The following is a 22369-nucleotide window of genomic DNA, read 5'->3' as shown; positions in this document are numbered from 1 at the left end:
CATTCAAAATCACAATAACTATATCCTAATTTGCACACTCAAACACACAAGGACCTACCTGTTAAAAGTTGAGGAAGCAATTACTACAGAAAATCATATGCGCAGATATTAATTTTTTTTTTTTTTTACATCATATCATATACTTGTATTCTAACCTAGTATGCCTGCGTGGCATTATGCCATGCCATTACAATACAATGTTGCCTCAAGGCAACATGCAGTTTTTTTGTAATTTCCTAAATTTAATGATATATTATGTAAAGTTTTTCTTAATACTTTACTTACCAGTGAAGGTGACTCAGATTTTTTTTGTAGGCAGTTATATGGATGATAAATGCACTGTTCATTAGAGAAAATATGAAGTCATGTGACATGTGCACTTCCTGCATTTTTATTGATTAGTATTTGCTCTCCTACTCTGAGATAGCTTTTATCAACTAAATAGGTTTCTAGTTTAGTTAAAAATACCTAAAATAGGCTATGTTGCCTGGAAGCAACACGGTACCAAAGAGGGTTAAAGCAAATGTGTCTTCAAGCTAACATAGTTTTAAACAATAGCTTTTTTTTTCAGTAAAATTACAGCATGTAGCAAATTATCTCAAAGTGAGGTGAATTGTAGAATTATAGCATTAATGGTACAATAAAATTATTTGTTTGTCCGCAGTACAGACAATGTTAATCGTATATTAACTCGAAGTAAAAAAAAAATTCTCTGGCCACGGAAAATAATTTTACTAAAACATTGCTTCCAGATCATGTAACAAAACTGAAACGTTAGTGACCTCATCCTGTGAGCAACAAACATGGACAACCAAGTGTGAATACATATAGATGTTTATTAAAATATAATACAGACGATCATGCAACATCTGACTACACACAAACATACACACATTAAATATGGATGCCAACACAAGGAAAGCATAAATGGAGAGAGTGAGTGCACTGTAGTGAGAGGTAGCGAGAGAGTAGGGCATAAAAGTAGTATTTACTCATCAGCTAAGCACAACCTGTTAAGAACAATCAAAGAATCACATCACCTTAATTAAAAGGGGTCAAAGGCTAGAAGCGTATCTAAATAGTTAACAAGTGGTTACTTGCATTGGTTCTGTAGGTACCTAGTTAAGTGTCCCGGTGCATGTATAATGCGTAGATTCCTGTTGAATCCTGTTAGGAGTACAAGCTTCGTCATTTCATCCATGGGTGGAATGCTCCGAAGTGAAGGCAGTTCATCATTGAATTCAGTGATGTCATCTCTGTTCAGTTAAACATCGCTGTAGATGAAGTGACCCCAACTAAGCGAGCCAGAGGCGACAGCGGCAAGGAACCGAAACTCCATCTGTGAAAGAATGGAGAAAAAATACGTACTGGATCCGGGTGACTGCAGTGTCCCTCTGATCTGGATACAGACTGGATCTGGTGGCTACGGTGACCTAAGAGAGAAACTGACAAATATTAGCGTAGATGGCATTCTTCTAATGATGTAGCAAGTAAATAGGGTGTTTCAACAATGTTGCAGAAAACTGCCAGAAGATTGGACTCCCCCCAGAAGGGGAGTCATGAGGTTTCCAAGGTGATGAGTGTCTCCAGGGAACCGCAAGTGAGGAGAAGCGCACTTTTTGGGTCTGGGAGAGGTTTTATCTGGTTTCCCTGTGTTACGCCCCAGTTAAATAAATCATGTTTTGTCTAGGAATATTATGAGACATAACATACAAATTTTAAAATTGTGTGTGAATTTCAACATGGAAAGGAAAACGCACCAGGAAAGAAAAACTGCAGCCACTAAAACAGACAGCAATTTAGGTTTTAATGTTGTTTTCTTTTTACAGTGCTTGAAAGAGAATGAAGCAGTAAAGTAATATTTATAATATATATATCAAATGAATAATGGACAGAAAACAAATTGGAGGAGAGGAAGGAGCGAGAGAGATGCTTAAATTAAAAAAAACTAAACAAAACAAACCCCCCCCCCCAACTAAAGTTAACCAGACTAAACTATATATAAACAGAAAATCTAGGAACAAACATCTTCAGCGTACAAGACACCATAACTAACCTTACTGTAACCAATCAAACAAAAACATACAAAAATTTCACCTCCCGCGCTAACCTAGTGTGTAACATAGTGACAGTAAGAGAAACCTACATGATGTAAGTGTATATCGCGACAGGCTTACCTTATTCACAACCTCTCTTTCCCAACTTGCTAAAACACCAGCATCCTACGTCAGCAGAGTAACAGGCAGATCCTCCAATGAGCTTTGCATCTGAAACAACTTCAGCAAAATCTGACACTCGTCACCAAAGACAAATATGTAGAAAGGCCAAACGCAAATGGAAACGGGACAGGCTAAGTGTCTCCTTCCGCATGTTCAAAGACTCTTACAGCATACCAGAACACTGCTAAATCAGCTAAAGCCGCATACTTCTCAAACTTAATTGAATCCAATCACTCTAACCCTAAGGTCTTGTTTTCTGTCATTCGTTGTTTTTAAACCCATCTGCTAAATTGTCTGTTGCCTCAGATGTTCTATGTGAAGACTTCCAGAGATTTTTATATTAACAAAATCACTAAATTAAGAATCAGTATCTGCCCCAATTTAATTCTCCCCCCTATTATGCCGCGTACCTCCTGTGTTTGGGAGGCTTTTGTTCCCATTAACCTCCAGACACTGAAGGATGTGAGCACCAAGCTCAAACCTTTATTCTGCCCAAATGATATCATTCACCCGAGATTTTTAAAATTAATCATCAACTCTGTGAGTCCAGGTATGGTATCCCTTATTAACAAGTGTCTAAGCACTGGCTATGCTCCGGCCAATCTTAAAGGGGGGGTGAAATGCTATTTCATGCATACTGAGTTTTTTACACTGTTAAAGAGTTGGATTCCCATGCTAAACATGGACAAAGTTTCAAAAATTAAGTTGTACGTTTGAAGGAGTATTTCTGTTCCAAAAATACTCCTTCCGGTTTGTCACAAGTTTCGGAAAGTTTTTTTTCGAGTATGGCTCTGTGTGACGTTAGATGGAGCGGAATTTCCTTATATGGGTCCTGAGGGCACGTTTGCCGGAAGAGCGCGCGCTCCCATATAGCAGAGAAATGAGAGCACAGACATCCACTGACCAGAGCGAGAGCGTCGCGAAATGTCACAAAAGAAGTGTGTTTTTAGTTGCCAGGGCAAGACAACCCTGCACAGATTACCAAAGAAAAAATAGCATTAAGGGACCAGTGGATGGAGTTTATTTTTACAGAACATCAACGGAGTTGTGCAAGTGTTTGTTCCTTGCATTTCTAAAATGCTTGTTTTACAAACAAAGCCCAGTTTGACGACGGATTTGCATATCGTTTATTTCTTAAGGATGATGCAATCCCAACGAAAAAGGGTCACGATTGTGTGTTGGAACCACAGGCGGTGAGTAAAACTGCTTAAAATATCTCTGCCTCCTTGTTAGTGCGTCCCCTCCCATCAGAGACCCAGGTTCGAGCCCCACTCGGAGCGAGTCGTTGCTGCTGCTGCTCTCCTTCAGTTTCAGCCTTCACAGCTGTCACAGCTTCCAAACGCTCTCAACCACTGATCTATATTATATGTATAGATCAGTGCTCTCAACGCAAATGATAAGACCGAGGTCATTGTTTTCAGCCCGAGTGAAAGGTCCCAGTGCACATGCCCAGACTTGGTGGGTCTATCTCCCTTTAAATCTAGGTGTTCTTGTTGACCAGTCTTTAAAGTTTGATAAACACATCTCATCTGTAGTCAGTTCCGGTTTCTACCAACTTCGCTAACTATCTAAAATCAAAGGCTTTCTCACTCCAATAACTCTGGAAATGGCGGTTCATGCTTTCATCACGTGTCGGCTGGATTATTGCAACTCACTATATTGCGGTATATCAGATTCTCAAATCACCCGTCTTCAGTTAGTCCAAAATTTTGCGGCCAGACTCATCCATAATCATCGCAAATATGATCATATCTCTCCCATCCTCAGATCTTTACATTGGTTAGCAGTCCGGCAGAGAATAGATTTTAAAATTCTTATCTGTGTCTTCAAATCTTTACACAACCTAGCACCGGTTTATCTCTCTGAACTTATTCATCCGTACATTCCGGCCAGAAGTCTCAGATCCCACGACCAGGCGCTGCTGGTAGTCCCTCCTGTCAGACTTAAGCGTAGAGGGGAGCGTGCTTTTGCGGTGGCAGGCCTTGTCTGTGGAACACCATGTCTCTAGAGATCAGAACGGCTCCCAACCTCTCTGTTTTTAAGTCTCTGGTCAAAACGTATCTATTCTCGTTAGCGTATTGATTACTTTTCTTAGACTGTTCTTATTATTTTACATTTGTTTCTTTGATTTATAATTAATCTTAGCTTAGTTGTTCTCTATGTGCTTATGTGTGTTTTGCTGCTTTTATTTTATATGCTTGTTCTGTAAAGCACTTTGGTCTGTCTAGCGGCTGTTTAAATGTGCTATATAAATGAACTTGAACTTGAATTTAAAACACAGGTAAAAAAAAACCTGGGAAATAAAATAGGACTCGTTGTGAATTCTATGTAAAAATGCTGTTTTGTATCATGGTTTGGCATTGATTTCATCACGTGACGCAATGACATCACAACGTAATTTAGCAACTTTTAGCAATAAATTAATCAGTTGGTGACACTGAACGAAACATCTAGAAGATATTAAACCAGACATACATTCATACATGTAAATATAAGCATTTAGAGCTTAACTTGTACAAATAAACAGAGAAAACTTTACTAATGTAATAGGGAAACATACAAACAACACATTCATGTACCAGATGCAATTGTAACGGATTCATTATAGACTAAAATAAAGAAAATGTCTGTGTATGTTGTGTATTGAAATTGTGGAGACAGACCACTGGTCTAGTCAGGCCATTGGTGCCCCGGCACGGGAGTCATTTACTCCTGTTTGGAATGGGTTTGAAGTTTGATGGGGAGACAAGAGAGAGCTGATTTATCTAAACTTTTCTTGATAGTGGTATAACTTTAGCACCCATATAAATGTGGGTGGTTGGGCAGGTTTGAAACGTATAAGCAAATGTCAAAACTCTAAAAGGGTCTCTTAAGACATGAAGTGTAACCACCCATCAATTATCCTAACCAAACACTACAAATACTCATAATAATGTTGTTTTGGCTGTGGTTAAGTGATAGCAGCATACAAAATAAAAAAAAATAATTGCATATAAATTGATAATTTGTGGAAAGACTGAGTTTTATTCATACACCATATATTGGTTGATCTGTGCAGGCTATGAAGTCCCAGCGGGTGCAGCTCATGAGGCAAATGAAAGAAGACTCTGAGAAGTTTCGTTTGTGGAAGCAAAAGAAAGATAAAGAAGTTTTGCAGCTCAAAGAGAAAGTAAGAGTCTATCTTAATCAAACTTTTTTTGTTAAAATGACAGAAGTTGTGTAAAGTTTTTTTTTTTTTTTTTTTTTTCATATTTTCACTTTTTTTTAATATATATTTCAGGATCGTAAACGACAGTATGAGATGCTCAAACTGGAGAGAGACTTCCAGAAACAGGCCAGTGTGCTCCGTCGGAAGACAGAGGAGGTGAGCTGTTTTCCCAAATGCTTTAAATCATTTTAAGTAATTTGTAATTGCAGTTTTTTAGATATATATCATATCACCTTGCTCATATGATAATGGTTCAAGTTTTTACTCGTCATGCCAAATTTTTTATCGGCCCAGCCACAAAAAGTGAAAGTTATTGTTTTTCTTGTTTTGACACATGTTATTATTCATTGTAATACATAAGCCTATATAACACCGAAATTTTAGATACAAGTTAGTTTACAGTTTTTGATTCGAATATTGTTACCACACCAAAAGCTACTAGCAAAAAAAGTTTATAAATGTAGTTAAAATATTATCAAATATAAGTTAACTTTAGAACAAATGAACACATTACAAGCTGTTGTACAAATGAATAAATAGAACAAATGCTTTAATGGCTCAATCTCACTGAATAGATTTAGCTCAACCTGGATTAAATTAAGGTTGAATTAGAATGGGTAGTATAGACCTTTTCTAATCTAATCGAGAGGACATGTAAACACTTGATCAGATTGAAACCGTTAATGTGCAATGATGTAGAAATGGCATAATAATGGATGATGCATAGAAAGAGCTGTTGTTCCTCTTCAGGAACTCGAGCTGCGTCGAGAACGATTGGGGAACGCCCCCAGCGTGACGTCTCTGAATCATGTGTGTAATCAGTCCAATGGATGGGCGAGACGTCATAGGCGGGTGACGTCAGAGACCCGGATGCATAAAAGCCGGAGAAACACAGCCGGCACCAGCATTTCTGTCTTCAGCGAGCGCTCTCTGTGTGTCTGTACTGTTCAAAGAAACTTTACGTTTGTGAGTCTTATTTAGTGTTGTTTGTCATCCCCAAAAGTATGCCAAAAGCACCCTCCAAGACAAAACACAAAATGGGCGAAGGCAAGCAGCGTTTCAGACTGTGTGTTCCTCCCTGTCCTCGCTATATCTCAGGCGGGGATACACACAGTTTGTGCGTTGTTTGCCTGGGAGCGGAGCATGCAGAGTCGGCGAGAGAGAGAGCTGACTACCCGCATTGCGAGCGGCTTGCCCTGCATGTTCTCCGTTCCAGGAGGGCTCTCTTCACCGAGGGAGCCTTCGCTAGCGTTCAGGCTGGTGCGTGTCTGCACACCATGGCGGTGTTACAGGCGTACCAAGCCGATCTGCTGAAAGATTTAGATGAGCAAGAGCACGTGAGATCTGAGGATATTACGGAGCTCTACCAAAGAGACCGCTCGTGCTATTGGGCGGTCCATGGCAGCAATGGTAGCAGCAGAGAGACATTTGTGGCTCACCCTGTCTGACATGAAAGAAAAGGACAGAGTTTGTCTCATGGACGCCCCGCTTGTGTCCTCGGGCCTGTTCGGCGACGCTGTTAATTCTGTCGTCGACAGGTACCAGGAGGTTCGCAAGCAGGCGGCGGCGTTCCAGCGGTTCCTCCCACGTCGCTCTCTAAATCCGGAGGCTGCCGGGCGGGGGCAGCCTTCGCCGAGTACCAGCTCCTCATACAGGGAGGCACAAAAACAGAGTGTCGCCTCACATGCTCCTCCAGCTAAGCGGAGCCGTGGGTCCAGACGATGCTCTGGGTCGGGTGTCTCTAAGTCTAAGCTGGATCTGCGGACCGTATTTAAGGCCAATAAGCCCTGACGCCACTGGCCCGGGGCTTATGAGGGACGTCCCCTCTGTGGTGCAGCGGGTTACACCGCATTACACGGTGTCCGTCTCGCCTCAGTGCCCTCAGGAGATCGTTCTGCCAACCCTGCCGGAGTTACAGGGCGCAGCGGTCTCCCGCGAGCACCACGCCCAGTTACCGCCCAGAAACGTAGCGGTGCTGAGTGGCTCGCCGCCTCCGCGGAGGTCTCTAGAGCGGTTAGTTCGGTTGTCTCCTGCCGGTCCGCCATTACAGGGCACCGAGCTAGCCGTTCTCATTACACCAGAGGTCAGTCTCGAGAGACTGACTCCCTTAGTAGATTATTTAGCAGCGTGGAAACTACTGCCAAATGTATCTCAATGGGTCCTGCACACTGTAGAAAGAGTCTACACGATTCAGTTTGGTTCTCCTCATCCTCGATTCAACGGGGTTTCACCCACGCTGGTGGGTCCCGAGCAGGCTCTGGTTATGGAACAGGAAGTGCACGCTCTTCTGAGGAAGGAGGCCATCGAGGTGGTCCCTCCTCACGACAGGGAGTCAGGGTTCTACAGCCGGTACTTCATTGTTCAAAAGAAGGATGGGGGGTTGCGTCCCATTTTAGATCTGCGGCTAGTGAACCGCTCAGTCAATCGACTGAAGTTCAGGATGCTCACACTCAAACAGGTTGTGTCTCAGATCAGGTCCGAGGACTGGTTTGTCACGATAGATCTAAAAGATGCATATTTCCATATCTCCATCCTTCCCCTACACAGGAAGTTTCTGAGGTTTGCTTTCGGGGGCGAAGCGTACCAATATCGAGTACTTCCCTTTGGCCTTGCACGAAGTGTCCGCATACTGAACTGTATTGACGATTGGTTGATCTTAGCTCAATCAGAGCAGATGGCGGTTCGCATCGAGATGTTGTTCTCGCCCACATGAGAGAGCTGGGGTTAAGACTGAACGCCAAGAAAAGTGTGCTTTCTCCAGTACAGAGAACCACTTATCTGGGCATGGTGTGGGATTCGACCACGATGCAGGCACGCATGTCACCTGCTCGGATCGAGTCGATCCTCGCCGCAGTCGCGAGAGTGAGAGAAGGCCAGTCACTCACTGTCAAGCGGTTTCAAAAACTGCTGGGTCTGATGGAAGCTGCGTCCAACGTGATGCCTATTGGCCTGCTGTACATGAGACCCCTACAGTGGTGGCTCAAGACCAAGCGGTTCTCCCCGAGGGGAAACCCACTTCGCATGATCAAGGTCACGCGGCGCTGTCTACGTGCCTTGGATATGTGGAGGAAGCCTGGGTTCTTGTCTCAGGGCCCGGTGTTGGGAGCTCCTTGTCGCCGCGTGATGCTAGCGACGGATGCGTCCCTCACCGGCTGGGGTGCGGTCATAAGTGGCCACCCTGCCCGCGGTCTGTGGAGTGGTCACCATCTTACATGGCACATCAATTGCCTAGAGATGCTAGAAGTCTCAGTCTCTTACATCAACCACCAAGGAGGTCTGCGCTCACGCCGTCTAAACAAACTAGCGTACCAGATCCTTGTGTGGGCCCAGGACAAATTCCTCTCGCTCAGAGCGGTTCACATTCCTGGGTATATGAATATGGGAGCAGACATCCTGTCGAGGCAGGGGCCGAGGCCCGGGGAATGGCGGCTTCACACCGAGGTGGTGAAGCAGATTTGGAGAGTTTTTGGCCAGGCTCAGGTGGACCTGTTTGCTACTCGAGTGACATCGCACTGTCCCCTCTGGTTCTCTCTGACTCATCCAGCTCCACTGGGGCTGGACGCCATGGTACAGACGTGGCCAAGGCTTCGTCTGTACGCCTTTCCCCCGATTGCTCTGCTCCCGGGAGTTCTGGACAGAGTGCGCCGGGACGGAGTCCGGCTGCTGTTAGTAGCCCCGTTCTGGCCGGGACGAGTATGGTTCTCGGACCTGATTTCACTCCTAGACGGCTCTCCCTGGGAGATTCCCGTCAGGAGGGATCTCCTCTCACAGGCGGAGGGCACCATAGTCCACCCCCGCCAGGAGCTGTGGAAGTTATGGGTGTGGCCCCTGGTGGGGCACAACTCGTAGCTTCCGGTCTTTCAACCGAGGTTGTTGAGAGCATCCTCCAATCCAGAGCTCCCTCTACGAGAAAACTATATGCCTTGAGGTGGAAACTTTTCACTTCTTTTCGACACAGTTAACTGCCCGATTGGTACAGTGCTGGAGTTCCTGCAGGCCCGTTTCTCCGCAGGGTTGACCCACTCCACCCTGAAGGCCTACGTGGCGGCCATTGCGGCCTACCACGCCCCTCTCTGTGGCCAGTCAGTGGGCAGACACCCCCTTGTTACACGTTTCCTCTGCGGTGCGCTGAGGCCTCCAGTACGTTCTCGTTTCCCACACTGGCAGAGATTTGTAAGTCTGGCGGCGTGGGCATTCTCGTTCCCCAATCGTTCTCGACGCAGCTCGAGTTCCTGAAGAGGAACGTCTAAGGTTACGTATGTAACCCTGGTTCCTCGAAGGAACGAGACGCTGCGTCGCAGTGCCACACTTCCCGCATCTCTGGCAGGCGCTTGCTTCATCCTTTGAGGCTGGTGCCGGCTGTGTTTCTCCGGCTTTTATGCTTCCTTGTCTCTGACGTCACCCGCCTATGACGTCTCGCCCATCCATTGGACTGATTACACACATGATTCAGAGATGTCACGCTGGGGGCGTTCCCCAATCGTTCTCGACGCAACGTCTCGTTCCTTCGAGGAACCAGGTTTACATACGTAACCTTAGACGTTTTTGTTATATGAAGTGTCGTAAACTGAAATTATGATAAATATTAAAGTGCCCATTTTATGAATTTTTTACAGCTCCTAATATTGTTTTGGGAGTCTCCTACATAAGGATCACATGAATGCAAGGTCCAAAAAAAAAAAAAAAACCGCTTTAGTTTTCTCAAAATATGCATTTTATATTATATAATATGCAATAATTTTCCAGCAATTCTCAAAGGATTTATTCAAAGGAGTTATAAGATTCAGTCTCTCTAAAACCTTCTTTCCGGGAGCCTGCTCTGCTCTAAATTGGTCAGATAGCCTAGTCTGTTGTGATTTGGTCTACGGCTTACAGCAGTGTCAGAAACAATATGCCTATTTCAATAGTTTTGTATTTTAAACTATATAGAAAATATACACATCTATTATTTATCATACTTACAGGTTGTGAGTCAGTGGAGCAGCTGGTCCAAATAAACAGTATACTGATCCATCTTTCTGCAGCAAGAATTTTGTGAATCCCGCGTTAAACTCCCAGAGAGTAGAATGACATGTTTGTGGGTGGGGTCAAATTGTTCACAGCCGGCCAACGTAGAACATGGGCACTCATTATGCAAATGTATTAATGACTCGTTTAGGCTGAGTTGATTCTTTATATTGGGAGGTGATAGCAGATCGTACAGATCATTTACATTCACATTCAGTTTACATTACACACTGCATGAGATACAATTTTGTAAATGACATAAATTAAATTTTGCACATCGTGCTGCCTTTTTGTCATCATTGTCATCTGCTCTCAATGTCTGAGGTGGAGCTTGTTCCGCTCCTACACACACACACACAAACAAACAAACACACACACACCGAGTAATTCCGGACTCCAGACTAACATTTCAGAGCAGTGGCACCATCGCCACTAAGTTTTACAGTGTTTCCCTATAAAGTAAGGTGTAATCTTAAATGTGCATCAACAGGCTGCTGCTGCTAACAAGCGTCTGAAAGATGCTCTACAGAAGAGGAGTGAAGTTGCAGAGAAACGCAAAGAAGTACAGAACCGTGGAGCAGAGGGTGTCAGCAGTAGAATCAAGGTACCTAACTTAGAGAGGAAAAAAAGAGTTTGGTTTGTTTTCCTTATTTGTCATTTGTTTATCTTTTTTTTGTTGCAGTAGTTAATATTATTTATTAATGATGACTAATAAAAATAAAATTATTCTTATTAGTTTGTTAGCTCCATTAAAAAATATTAGCAGGCACTAGAGCTGAGCGATATATCGAATATTAGTGATAATATCGGAATAATTTTGAAAACGATGTAAAACCTCACAAAAATGTACTGTTGTTTTCCTCACAAACAAAATTTGCACAGCAGAAAGCAGCAATTAAAGATGCTTACAATGTTATTAGTTTGGCATTTGATAAGGAAAAAGTTAACGCACGATAGCCTAAGCCACTTTGAAACTCTCCTGTTTTTTATTTATTTATATATATATATATATATATATATATATATATATACACATATATATATATACACATATATATATATATATATATATACATATATATATATATATATACATATACATATATATACATATACATATACATATATATATATATATATATATATATATATATATATACATTTTTATATATATATATATACATATATATATATATATATATATATATACATTTATAGGCTACGTTATGAACATAACATTACAAACATACTGAATTATTTTGGCCACGGAATGAAGGTAGAGCGTGCTGTATAGGGTTAGTTATAGTATTATCTTTTAATAATAATTGATCTATAAGTTTTTTTTCCCACAAAAACCCTGAATAACCAACATTATCTTAAGCATCACCACCAGTCTTAAGTTCAGTTAAAATTACAAATATACATTCATACATGGTTACCAAGTTTTAGTTCTAATAACTAAAGTTATATCATTAAATAGTGCTTAATACAATAATTTAATGCTTGACTGACTAAGACGCTAAGATTTAAGAAGCTGTGCCATTTTACAAAGATTGGAATTGGAGTTGTATATAATTAAAGGTGACTTGACTTGACTGGGTTCTGTTGTCTTTTGTAGGATCGCGCCACTCTTTTCCGGTGTAGACCTGGTGTGCGTTTTTTAATGGGTTATGTTACAGCCGTGCTTGTTTTTTTTAAAAAGGTTTTTATTAAATATCTGTATTGACTGCATGGTCATATCATCATATTATTTACTGCCATTAGACCTACATAAGTAAAGCTTGGCGATCCAAGCGTCGAGCATTGCTGCAGGTTGATTTTTGGCGGATATGCTGTGCTTGCTTCATTTTTAATCGGGTGAAACATCTCTCTCACTCGGCAGCAGAGTCTGTGAGTAGCAACAACTTCCCCTCCGCGCTCACTGATACCAGAAACACCTTTCTTGGCGTTACAAATAAAGACAAAATAATAAGATGGTAGATCAAACTTATCCATAGTGGTTCTCACGAAGTCCTGCTCTTAAAGACTAATTACTTATAACGCACACTATGTGGTGATGATGTAGAAGGAATTCATGAGAACCACTATGGATAAGTTCGCTCTGCCCCCTTATTATTATTTTCATGCACTCCATACTGTGATGCATGCAATAAACATAGTTTTGGCCGTTAACAAGTCTCCATCTACAAACAGACATACATCGTCTGTAGATATAAGGTATTTCATTTAAGTAATCTGAACGACCTATATATGTGCAGTATTTTAAACAAGCCCTCACTTACTGAGTTTAATGCCACAGTTATGTTAGAATTCATCTCATTCTTGTTTCTGTGGCGGTGCGTCGAGCTCATCATGAGGTGGGCGGTCCAGAGCGCTGCATGACCGATGCATCAGTTAAATTCTTAAAAAAAAAAAAAAAAACTTCAAATATGTGAACTTACCTGTTTTTAATACTTTCTATTTAACATGTTAATTTATGTCCAATATTACTGTTAAAGTTGTTAAATTGTTTTACAATAGCTAATAATCTCATTATAATATGACACACTTGCCCTGCACATGTTGCAGTTCAGTGTATTATCCTTTTCGAAGTGTTTCCAATGATATAACAAGCTATTTAAAAGCATAATGCTGAACAGTGCACATCTGAAGTGTCTCTGCAGGAAATAATGCATTATTTATTGGCTCTAAGATATCAGCAAAATTATCTTATCGGTTTGATAACGATAACAGAAAAATTAACACATATCGGCTGATATCGATATGGTGGGCGATATATCGTGCATCCCTATTTCCAATAAAACATTATGCATTTTTACACAAGTTCATATAGTTACATTGATTTCCCCATAGGAAGTTTTCACTCGTATACAAATAAATCCCTGCTGCAAGCTTTTATTCAGGTTCTTGTTTATACTTGAGAATTGCTGATCTTGCTGATTACGGTAGTTGTGATGTGATTTAGATTTCATGGTACCATAATTATATGCTCTAATTTTTGGTCTTGCTCAACAAAAGATTTCTAGTAGGCAGTTTACCTGGGGGGAAAAATCATGACATCATTTTTAAAGAACTTTCTAAGTTAAAGCTGCATTAGGTAACTTTTGTAAATATATATTTTTTTTACATATTTGTTAAACCTGTCATTATGTCCTGACAGTAGAATATGAGACAGATAATCTGTGAAAAAATCAAGCTCCTCTGGCTCCTCCCAGTGGTCACATTGCCATTTGCAGTTACGGACCATACAAACTTTGTGTTCAAAATGTAGAAAAATGTATATAATAAGCGAGTACACCATGAATCCATTTTCCAAACCGTGTTTTTAGCTTGTCCTGAATCACTAGGGTGCACCTATAATAAGTGTTTTATATTATACTATTTTAGATTGCTTCTGGGGTACCGCGGCGGAGTAACCCAGTACCTTTGTGATTCTTCATAGACATAAACAGAGACAAGTAGTTCCAGCTACAATGCAAATCTTCCGCAAGACGCAAGCAGTTCTGTTTATTAACCGCTAGAGCGTCAAAAGTTCCCTACTGCAGCTTTAAGTGCAAGTTCATGTTGTGAACTTCAGAAAACAGGACAAAAATATAAATGTACATGCATTTGCATCTTAAATTTAAATGTTGCAATTGTTTTTTGATTGGTTAAGAATTGGTTGCTGAATGAAGTAGAAGTGCTTGTGAGCACAGAAGAAGCCCGTCGGCATCTACAGGACCTGCTGGAGGACAGGAAGATGCTAGCAGAGGAGATTTCTCAGCTTCGGCAGCAGATGGATGCAGGAGAGAGACCTGTAGCCAAAGTTAGGGTAAGGCTGGCACACATGTTCAATATGGAATACTAGCACACTGCTCACTGCATTTGTGTCACAGTGCTTGTAAGGTAGACCCATGTGACAACCCACAAGATCTTCAGAACAAAAATGAAGTACTTGTCCATCAGTTTAATCCAATTGAGCAGTTTTAATCCATTCTTGTCTGTCAACGACACATATTTGATGAGGGGACTCTAATAAAATTACAATAATATATGATATTTTCTCTTGGAAATGCACTTTAGACAGTACCGAGTTTGAGATGAGATGGAGATCATTAATGAATTAAAGTTACGGTTTGTGTTTTAAAATGGTCTGCATGTAAATGGACCTGCTCCAAGATTGTGCTGCTCTGTATGTTTGGGTGAGCTGATAATGCAACCGTTTAAGAACACAGAGCCCTGCTTAAATTAAACTACTCAATTTATATGGTGTACAACATGATGTTTTAATGCATTTCTCAATGTTTGAAAATTTTAATTGCTTTTTTTTCTTTCTCAGCGTCGTACACTGACAATTTCAGAGTTGGAAGGCCAGGGTGAGCTAGAGGCCTCTATCAGCAAGCAAGTGGAGAGTCTAGAGACTGAGATGGGGCTCAGGTGAGTCATACTATAACTGACCACAGTGAATCAATGTATAATTAATAAACCATATATTTTTGAATTTGTTTGTTGTCTTCACATTTCAGTACTGTTTTTTCGACCTAAGTATAAGTCGCATTAGTCCAAAAATACGTCATGACGAGGAAAAAAAAACATATATAAGTCGCACTGGACTATAAGTCGCATTTATTTAGAACCAAGTGAAAACATGACCACCTACAGCCGCCCTCTCGTGGCTGTGACAGTAATGTTTTCTCTTGGTTCATGTCAAATTAATTTTGATAAATAAGTCGCACTTGACTTTAAGTCGCAGGACCAGACAAACTGAAAAAAAGTGTGACTTATAGTCTGGAAAATATGGAAGTTATGGTTTATGCTTGTTATTCAGCTTAGCTACAGCAATGGCTGAATGCTTTTGTTCATATTAGGGATTTCCTGGCATGTCAAAAGTTATTATTGCTTCTGTTACTTCTATGAGTCTGTTTTGGACTGTCTGAGAACGCTTCCTGCTTAGAGTATGAATGAAACAGACATTGCAAGAGTTTAGTGCTCTGTAATGCTCACATTGATTTGGATAAGAATAAAATGTATCCAAAATGATGTGACCTTCTTGTCTCTTTTAATAGAATTTCAGATTTCTTCAAAATGCCTCTTTACAACATCTATGTGAACACCCTTGCCCTAAAAAGTGTAGGGGAAGAGATTAAGTTTTATATAGAACACATCCCCTGCGTATTCTATGCTACAGGGAGCTACTACGGAGGGATGAAAGAAACTACCTATTAATAATCAGTGGTGTAGGAGGCAAAAGTCCTAGTTAACTAAAGTGGGGCTTCAGTTTACTGTCAAAATTAACACTGTATATGGAATTAATTATAGGTCACCAGATGTATTATTTTTTTTTGGTGACAAAATTGACAAGCTTGTAAAAAATCAAAATTTATTTCAATGGTAAGTAACATACATAATTTCCGCAATGGACTTTATATTTATTTTATATTATATTTACTAAAATAGAAAAATATTTTGAGCTAAATTAAAAATAAATGTTAAATGGATTCATACTTTACATCATTTTGACTCTCTATAAATTGTTGAAAAACACCAAGTAAACAATCCAACAATAATCTGGTAAATCTGTGTGCACTGGGAATCATTTTCTCAAAGATCAGGTAAGATTAATTTTACATACACCACACAGTAAATACGACATCAATATGACATGGTAGCAAATTGGATATAGCCATAGTCTGAAATCAAAGTTTTAAGTTAAAGGGATAGTTCACTTTCAAATTAAATTTTGGAATGTTTTAGCTTACCTAAAGGACATCCAAGATGTAGGTGTTTTTGTTTCCGCAGTATTTCCCATTTTGATATTTTTAGGTCAAACCGTTCTTGTCTGTGACTCATATAATAGAGGTCTATGGTCACCACCTCAAAGAGCATGCACAGAGGAGACCAAATAAAACAATTCCCCATCGTAAGTACACATTGATGACCTAAGACAAGGAACGAGCGTTTTGTGTAAGAAAACGAATAGTATTTATATAGTTTTTACCTCTTGTACACAACCATGTCCAACTGATCTGAGGGCGCAAGTGCTTCCTGATGTGACGTGTGCGTATGCTCTGGATTAGTCTGCGCAAGCGGGGAAAGCGCCGGAAGTGATCTCACTCGCCTATTTGGATTTAAAAATCTGCGCATTTACAGAGCAGATTGTGACTGAATGAGCGCAAATTTGGCTAGATTTGGAGATTATTGCTCACGTCTCATTCAGCACAAATCCAAATGTTTCCATATTTGAACGTAAACTATTATTTATAATATAAATTAACATGAGCTGTGGGTCATGACTGAAAGGACAAGATCCCGGATACAGGTGGCCAAAATTAGCTTTCTCTGAATGGTGGTTGGGCGCTCCATTAGAGATAGGTTGAGGTGCTCTGCCACTCAGGAGGAGCTCAGAGTAGAGCCACTGCCCCTCCACATCAAGATGAGCCAGCTGAGGTGGCTCAGGCATCTGTTCCGGATGCCTCCTGGACGCCTTCCTGGCAAGGTGTTTTCCGGGCACGTCCCACTGGGAGGAGGCCCTGGGGAAGACCGAGGACATGCTGGAGGGACTATGTCTCTCGGCTGGCCTTGGATCTTAAAGACCACGTTTTTCGTATTTTTTTGAAAGCTTTGAATGTGTTTACAGTGTGCAATATAACATGTTTATGTTTCGCGTGTAAAAAAAAAAACACAGTATTTTTCACACAATTCACTTATCTGTATACCGCTGTTTTCACGGTCATAAAAACGGGCTGATGACTTCCTTGTTCTATGAAGTCCCTCCTTCAGAAATACGTAACGATTTCTGATTGTGCCAGCGGTTCCTGTGTTGTGATTCGACAGCATGCTGCCCTCCTGGAAGTGCGATTGGGCTAGTTTTGGAGTAGTTTTGAGAAGCAAGTGGGCAGGATTTGTTTTGAAACCCTGGCAATCCTGATCTGAACGCACATACTGGAGATGTACTTCTAATCACAGAACGCTTTTACTGACGAGATGCGCATGAAAATCACGTTCGTTTTTTTTTTTTTGCACAGCCCTACCATCTAGTTAACAAAGATAAACAGCGTTGCCCTTTGTATAATAAGTTACAGAAACTGTTAAACGCACTAACTTAAATAATAAAATACACTTTCCGGATGTGGTCCATAAACAACACCTTCTCCAGACAAAGAGGGAACTGCTCCATCTTTCAAGAATAATCTTTGTGCGAATCCAGCATTAAACTGATTTAGATTGAGGAAGCTGTCCTGTGGATTATAATTTTCGGGAACAGAGTTAAATTGTAACCATTGATGTCTAAGTACAGTGTTCCTGGGAAGGCTAAACAAAGGTGATTGGACTCCAAGATAAAAATAACAGCATTTCAACTACATGGCGACAAACACAAACGCAACTTTTCCTGTTTTCCGTTGGAGTGCAACAAGACCACGCCCCCTTTTTGTGTATTCTTGTGGGCGATGGTTAGTAAAAAAATGGTTTTAGTGACGCCATTACTGCAGGAACTAGAGGGATGTAGTCCAAACTGGTCGTTCGTTGTAGGCGAATTCTGTTAAATAAAATATCTCGCTTGGCATCGAACTTTGAGCTTTTTCTTTTTGTAATGAATACAAACTTATTTTTATTTTAGGCCTTTTACTTACATAGGCTATACATTTTCTTTAAAGCATCCAATTTTTCATCAATTCCTTAAAGCGTACCATTTTTTCATGAATTAAGAATTTGTTCGATTTATACATATATAGCGCTTTGTTTAATTTAGCGATTCAGTTTAATCATGGATTAAGGAACAAAATTTATGGAACATGAACAGTTGCCACAAATTAATAAGTCTTAGGAACAAATGAACAAATTGTAGAAATTAATAGACTGTGTATCACTGTGTCCCACAGCCCTGAAAAGTGCACGATATGAAACGATTATCTTGGGAAATGACTTACTACATTTCTGTTGCTTTCCATGTTGAAGAACTTTGTGTTGTTTAAATTTTTATTTGCTTTTAAATCGCATCAAAAGCCTAATTGGTACATTATGAATGAATGATGCATTTATATATACCATCACTCACAGCCTCTCGGACGTGGTTTGCGCATGAGCTGCACGCAGCCCAACATTAAATCAGTTAACCGACCATGACAGCCTTAATCCATTGCATCTCTTATCATTGACATCCCTAAGTCAGACTGAAAAGCATTTACAGAAATTTGATTTTGAATAGTCTAAACAGATTTGCAAAAATCTGATTTCATATAGTTTGTTGCTGTTCACACCATCTAAATACAACAAATGCACAAAAGTTTGGGATGACAGTCTGAACAAGGCTTTTTTTATGCCTATTCAAGGGTAATGAGATGCTAATTCAGTACTCATATGCTGCTAAATTAAAATGCATATCAAACATTTTTGTTGTGCATGTGAGAATTAAAAAAAAAATCTTGTGTAATTTTAACTTTTTTTTTTTTTTTTTTTGCTTAATGTAGCTCCTGTTTTAACCCAACTCTGCTATGAAGATAGCCATAGATGCTGACAAAGCAAAAAAAAAAAAAAAAAAAAAACTACTACTGCTACTACTATTGCATATCTGATTTATACTGACAGTAAATTAGTGGAGTGATTGAAAATGAGCGACACCTGCTCAATTCACCGTTCTCGCCTCCCACGGAGGAGAATGGAAGGATACAAAAGAGGAGAGGCAGTGAAGGACAAGAGAGGAACAGGGGCCCGTTCTTCGTACGTCGCTTATTACGTCCGAGATCAAATGACACATCCAAGATGATATCATCGTGCTAATCCTGATCCGGCTAATTGGGTTCTTCGAACACACCTGTTGTGTATGATTAGTATCGCTGGATTGAGTTATCTGAGATAATTGCGTGTTCATGTGTTGGCTTAAAAGGGGATATGTATCGATACTCCAAACCATGATCAGCAGTGCAGCGATTGGCTGGTGGCAAGACGGCAATGTAATGACGTCATATAAACAAGTAAACAAAACTACATAAATGTTATAATAGATACATGAAATAGATAATAGATACATGTTTTTATTTTATTAGAATTTTTTCATGATTCCCAATTATTTAGATTCGCAATTTGTAATAGTTGTGCAGTCTTTACATTTTTATTTCAATGTATTATCTATTCATTTCATTTTATATTTGGACAGATTTGTTACGTGACAGCATTAATGAAAGCTTCTTAAGGGTCAATATCATGTTATCTGCATCTCCTGCGCTCCATCAAGCCACTCTAATAATAGCAGTCATCACTCAAAATAATGCACGAATCTATTATCTGTATAGCATGTGTGTAAGACTCTAATACTATTATGAAGTAATAATTTTATGACAAATATTTAAGTGAGTAAAACTGGCTGTGTCTATAGTAGGCTGTTATGGACAACACAGCATTTTTATATTATTTTTAAATAATTTATTTAATGATTTTTATTTTAAATTATTGTCCCTGGATCAGTACGATACTCTTGTAATAATGTAGCGGTGGTAGCAGACATATTTAGAGTATCAGTTCTGGTTCAAAAGAAGCGATCTAATCCTGTTTACATGAAATAAGCCTGCTCCCGAGCAGGTTTAAGCTTACGGACCTGTTGCTATGACAGCAGCTCCGGGATGAGCTTCGAAGAACCAAACGATCCAAGATCATGCCAAATCGTCAACATTCAAATCCAGCTAACTGAGTTAGCGACGTACGAAGAACGGGCCCCAAGCCTGAGCTTTATTTTGTGATTTGCTTGTTTGTGCTCAACAGTCATTTGCAAGGGGCTGTCGCACTGTTTTGTTTATTTTTTATCATTAAAGCTTTCATTTGATTGTTCCCGTCTCCTCTTTCCCGAGATTATGAAGTTTGTAAACTATTACAGCATTTCAAAATGCTTCAGTTTTAAAAGAGGTTTGTAGACTGTTTTTTTATCAACTTTATAATAATAATAATAATAAAATTACTCTTCTCTAAACTCTTTCAGGAGTGCTCAGATAGCTGACCTGCAACAGAAAGTCCTGGATGCGGATAATGAGGGACGGATAAAGCAGCGCTGGGATTCTATCACAACTGTTGTAGAGGCCAAGAGCGCACTGAAGATTCTAATGGCTGAGGTAAAGGCAAAACACATGCAAAAATTTACCATAGTCTCTACCAAAATACCTTCGGAACTACTATAACATCATAAAACTTAAATAGATTAAAACCTGATATACACTTCAAATAGTCTAAAGAGTTTCCCCACAGGATTCTGTGAGACAGTGGGTATGAAAAGGTAATCTGATCAGGGGTTGAAAATTTGAAAAGTCTGATGCGCTTTGAGATTTCACAATTGAGAGATCCATCCCCATTTCAGTGATCAAATTCAACAGTAAAAAGTCATTGCATTGTTTTGTACCTGGACTTTCAACACCAGTGTGTTGCTGTGACCCGTTTCATCAAACTTTCAGTAAAGATTGGCTTTGTTGAATTTTTTTTTAATTCTGACAGTTCAGCTCCATAGTTGTCTCACATTTAAATTGTTTCATCCATATGTCATTGGTGCATAGACCCTTATCAGGGTTCAGGGATCCACCTTGTGGTTTTGTTTGATTTCATTTTTTTTTTTTAATCTTGTTAAATCATTTCCACTTTCTTAAATCAAGCCAATCTCAGATCACCTCCCATGATTGTTTGATTGACAGTAGCGTTTCAGCGTAGACTGGACTAGTGTCTTACCTTAGACCCGCCCTGAGTGAGCTGTCATCAGTCCACCATTGTTTTGACACCAGAGCAGATGTAGACAAGAATGTCTCTGAAGCAATTGGGGTTTTCTGTTGTTGGATGTAATAAACATGGCAGTCATCATTTACTCCTGACATTGAAGGTGCTGAAGATGCAGTGGATTACATTTGTTTTTAAAGGGAATGCACTCCCCGATCTACCTAAATGCGTATCTTTTTACCTTTTTTATCTTTTTTTTTTTTTTTTTTTTTTACACAAATCATTCATCATTCAAATCAAATCATCAGCTTCACTTCCAGAGGTGAGTGTAAGTTTTTTTTTTTTTTTATTAATCTTTACAAATCGCCTTTCCTAGTAACATGGTAGTTAGCACGTTTCAAGATGAATGCAGCTAAAGATTACTGTCACTCAGAGAGTGGCTCAGAAGAGAGGGGCGGGCTGAGAGCTCATTTGCATTTAAAACTGCATGCAAGAAAACAGTTTCCCTCTGAGCTGTTTTTGACGGGGTAAAAATTTTGTTGTACACTACCATTGAGAAATTTTAACCAAATGATGTCAGTTTTCATTAAGACCGAATCATCCGCTTATGGTTAATGGGCATCAGATGACCCCTTTAAATAGTCTTAAAGTCTTAAATTTAGCTGTATCAAAATTAATGCCATAAAGTCTTAAAGGGTACAAGAAAGTCTTAAAGGGGTCATATGATGTGATTTCTGTGTGAGTTTGGAGTGTTACAAGCTCTTGGTGCATATAGAAGATCTGTAAAGTTGCAAAGAGTAAAGTCTTAAATCCAAAGAGATATTCTTTATAAAATTTGAGACTCATCCACACCCCCCATAATGGCTCGTTGTAACATGCCCCACATGTCTACGAAACTATGTGGGAAGATTTCCATAACGCCACCCAAATGTTCAAGCAAAGAAAGGCCTACCTTTTATTCTCGCTGTCGCCATGTCGTGGACTTGCTGTGTGTTTCCTTGCGAAAGTGAAACTACTTTGTTTGGCCTTCCAAAAGAGGACAAGACTAGTTGAATTTTAACACTGTTCTAGAACAGTCCAACCCAAATATTCAGATGTGTGCTGCGCATTTTATGGAGGATGATGACAGTTTCCTGAACCAGTAGCCTGCAATGCTTCTGGCACAATGTTCTGTTTCTATAAAGTTGGGCAGTTCAAACTTTGTAGGACAGTCTGGCACTTCTGACTCACCTAAGGCACACCTGTGCAATCATGCTGTCTAATCAGC

The 22369-nt window shown here is 40.0% G+C and overlaps 1 protein-coding gene across 1 annotated transcript in view; it reads left to right on the top strand.

The window, feature by feature from the left end:
• Positions 1-22369, top strand: part of kif4 (kinesin family member 4) — a 152491-nt gene that overhangs the window by 71857 nt on the left and 58265 nt on the right. Inside the window, exons 18-23 of the mRNA XM_052536367.1 lie at positions 5278-5388; positions 5500-5583; positions 10925-11038; positions 14090-14245; positions 14753-14850; positions 20384-20513. Of these exons, the coding sequence (XP_052392327.1) occupies positions 5278-5388; positions 5500-5583; positions 10925-11038; positions 14090-14245; positions 14753-14850; positions 20384-20513 (693 nt within the window). The remainder of the gene's footprint in view (positions 1-5277; positions 5389-5499; positions 5584-10924; positions 11039-14089; positions 14246-14752; positions 14851-20383; positions 20514-22369) is intronic.

The sequence above is a fragment of the Carassius gibelio genome, chromosome A21 (genome assembly GCF_023724105.1).
Source record: "Carassius gibelio isolate Cgi1373 ecotype wild population from Czech Republic chromosome A21, carGib1.2-hapl.c, whole genome shotgun sequence".
Taxonomy (NCBI): Eukaryota; Metazoa; Chordata; class Actinopteri; order Cypriniformes; family Cyprinidae; genus Carassius; species Carassius gibelio.
The sequence above is the reverse complement of the archived record's forward strand: the minus strand, read 5'-3'. Positions and strand labels throughout refer to the sequence as shown.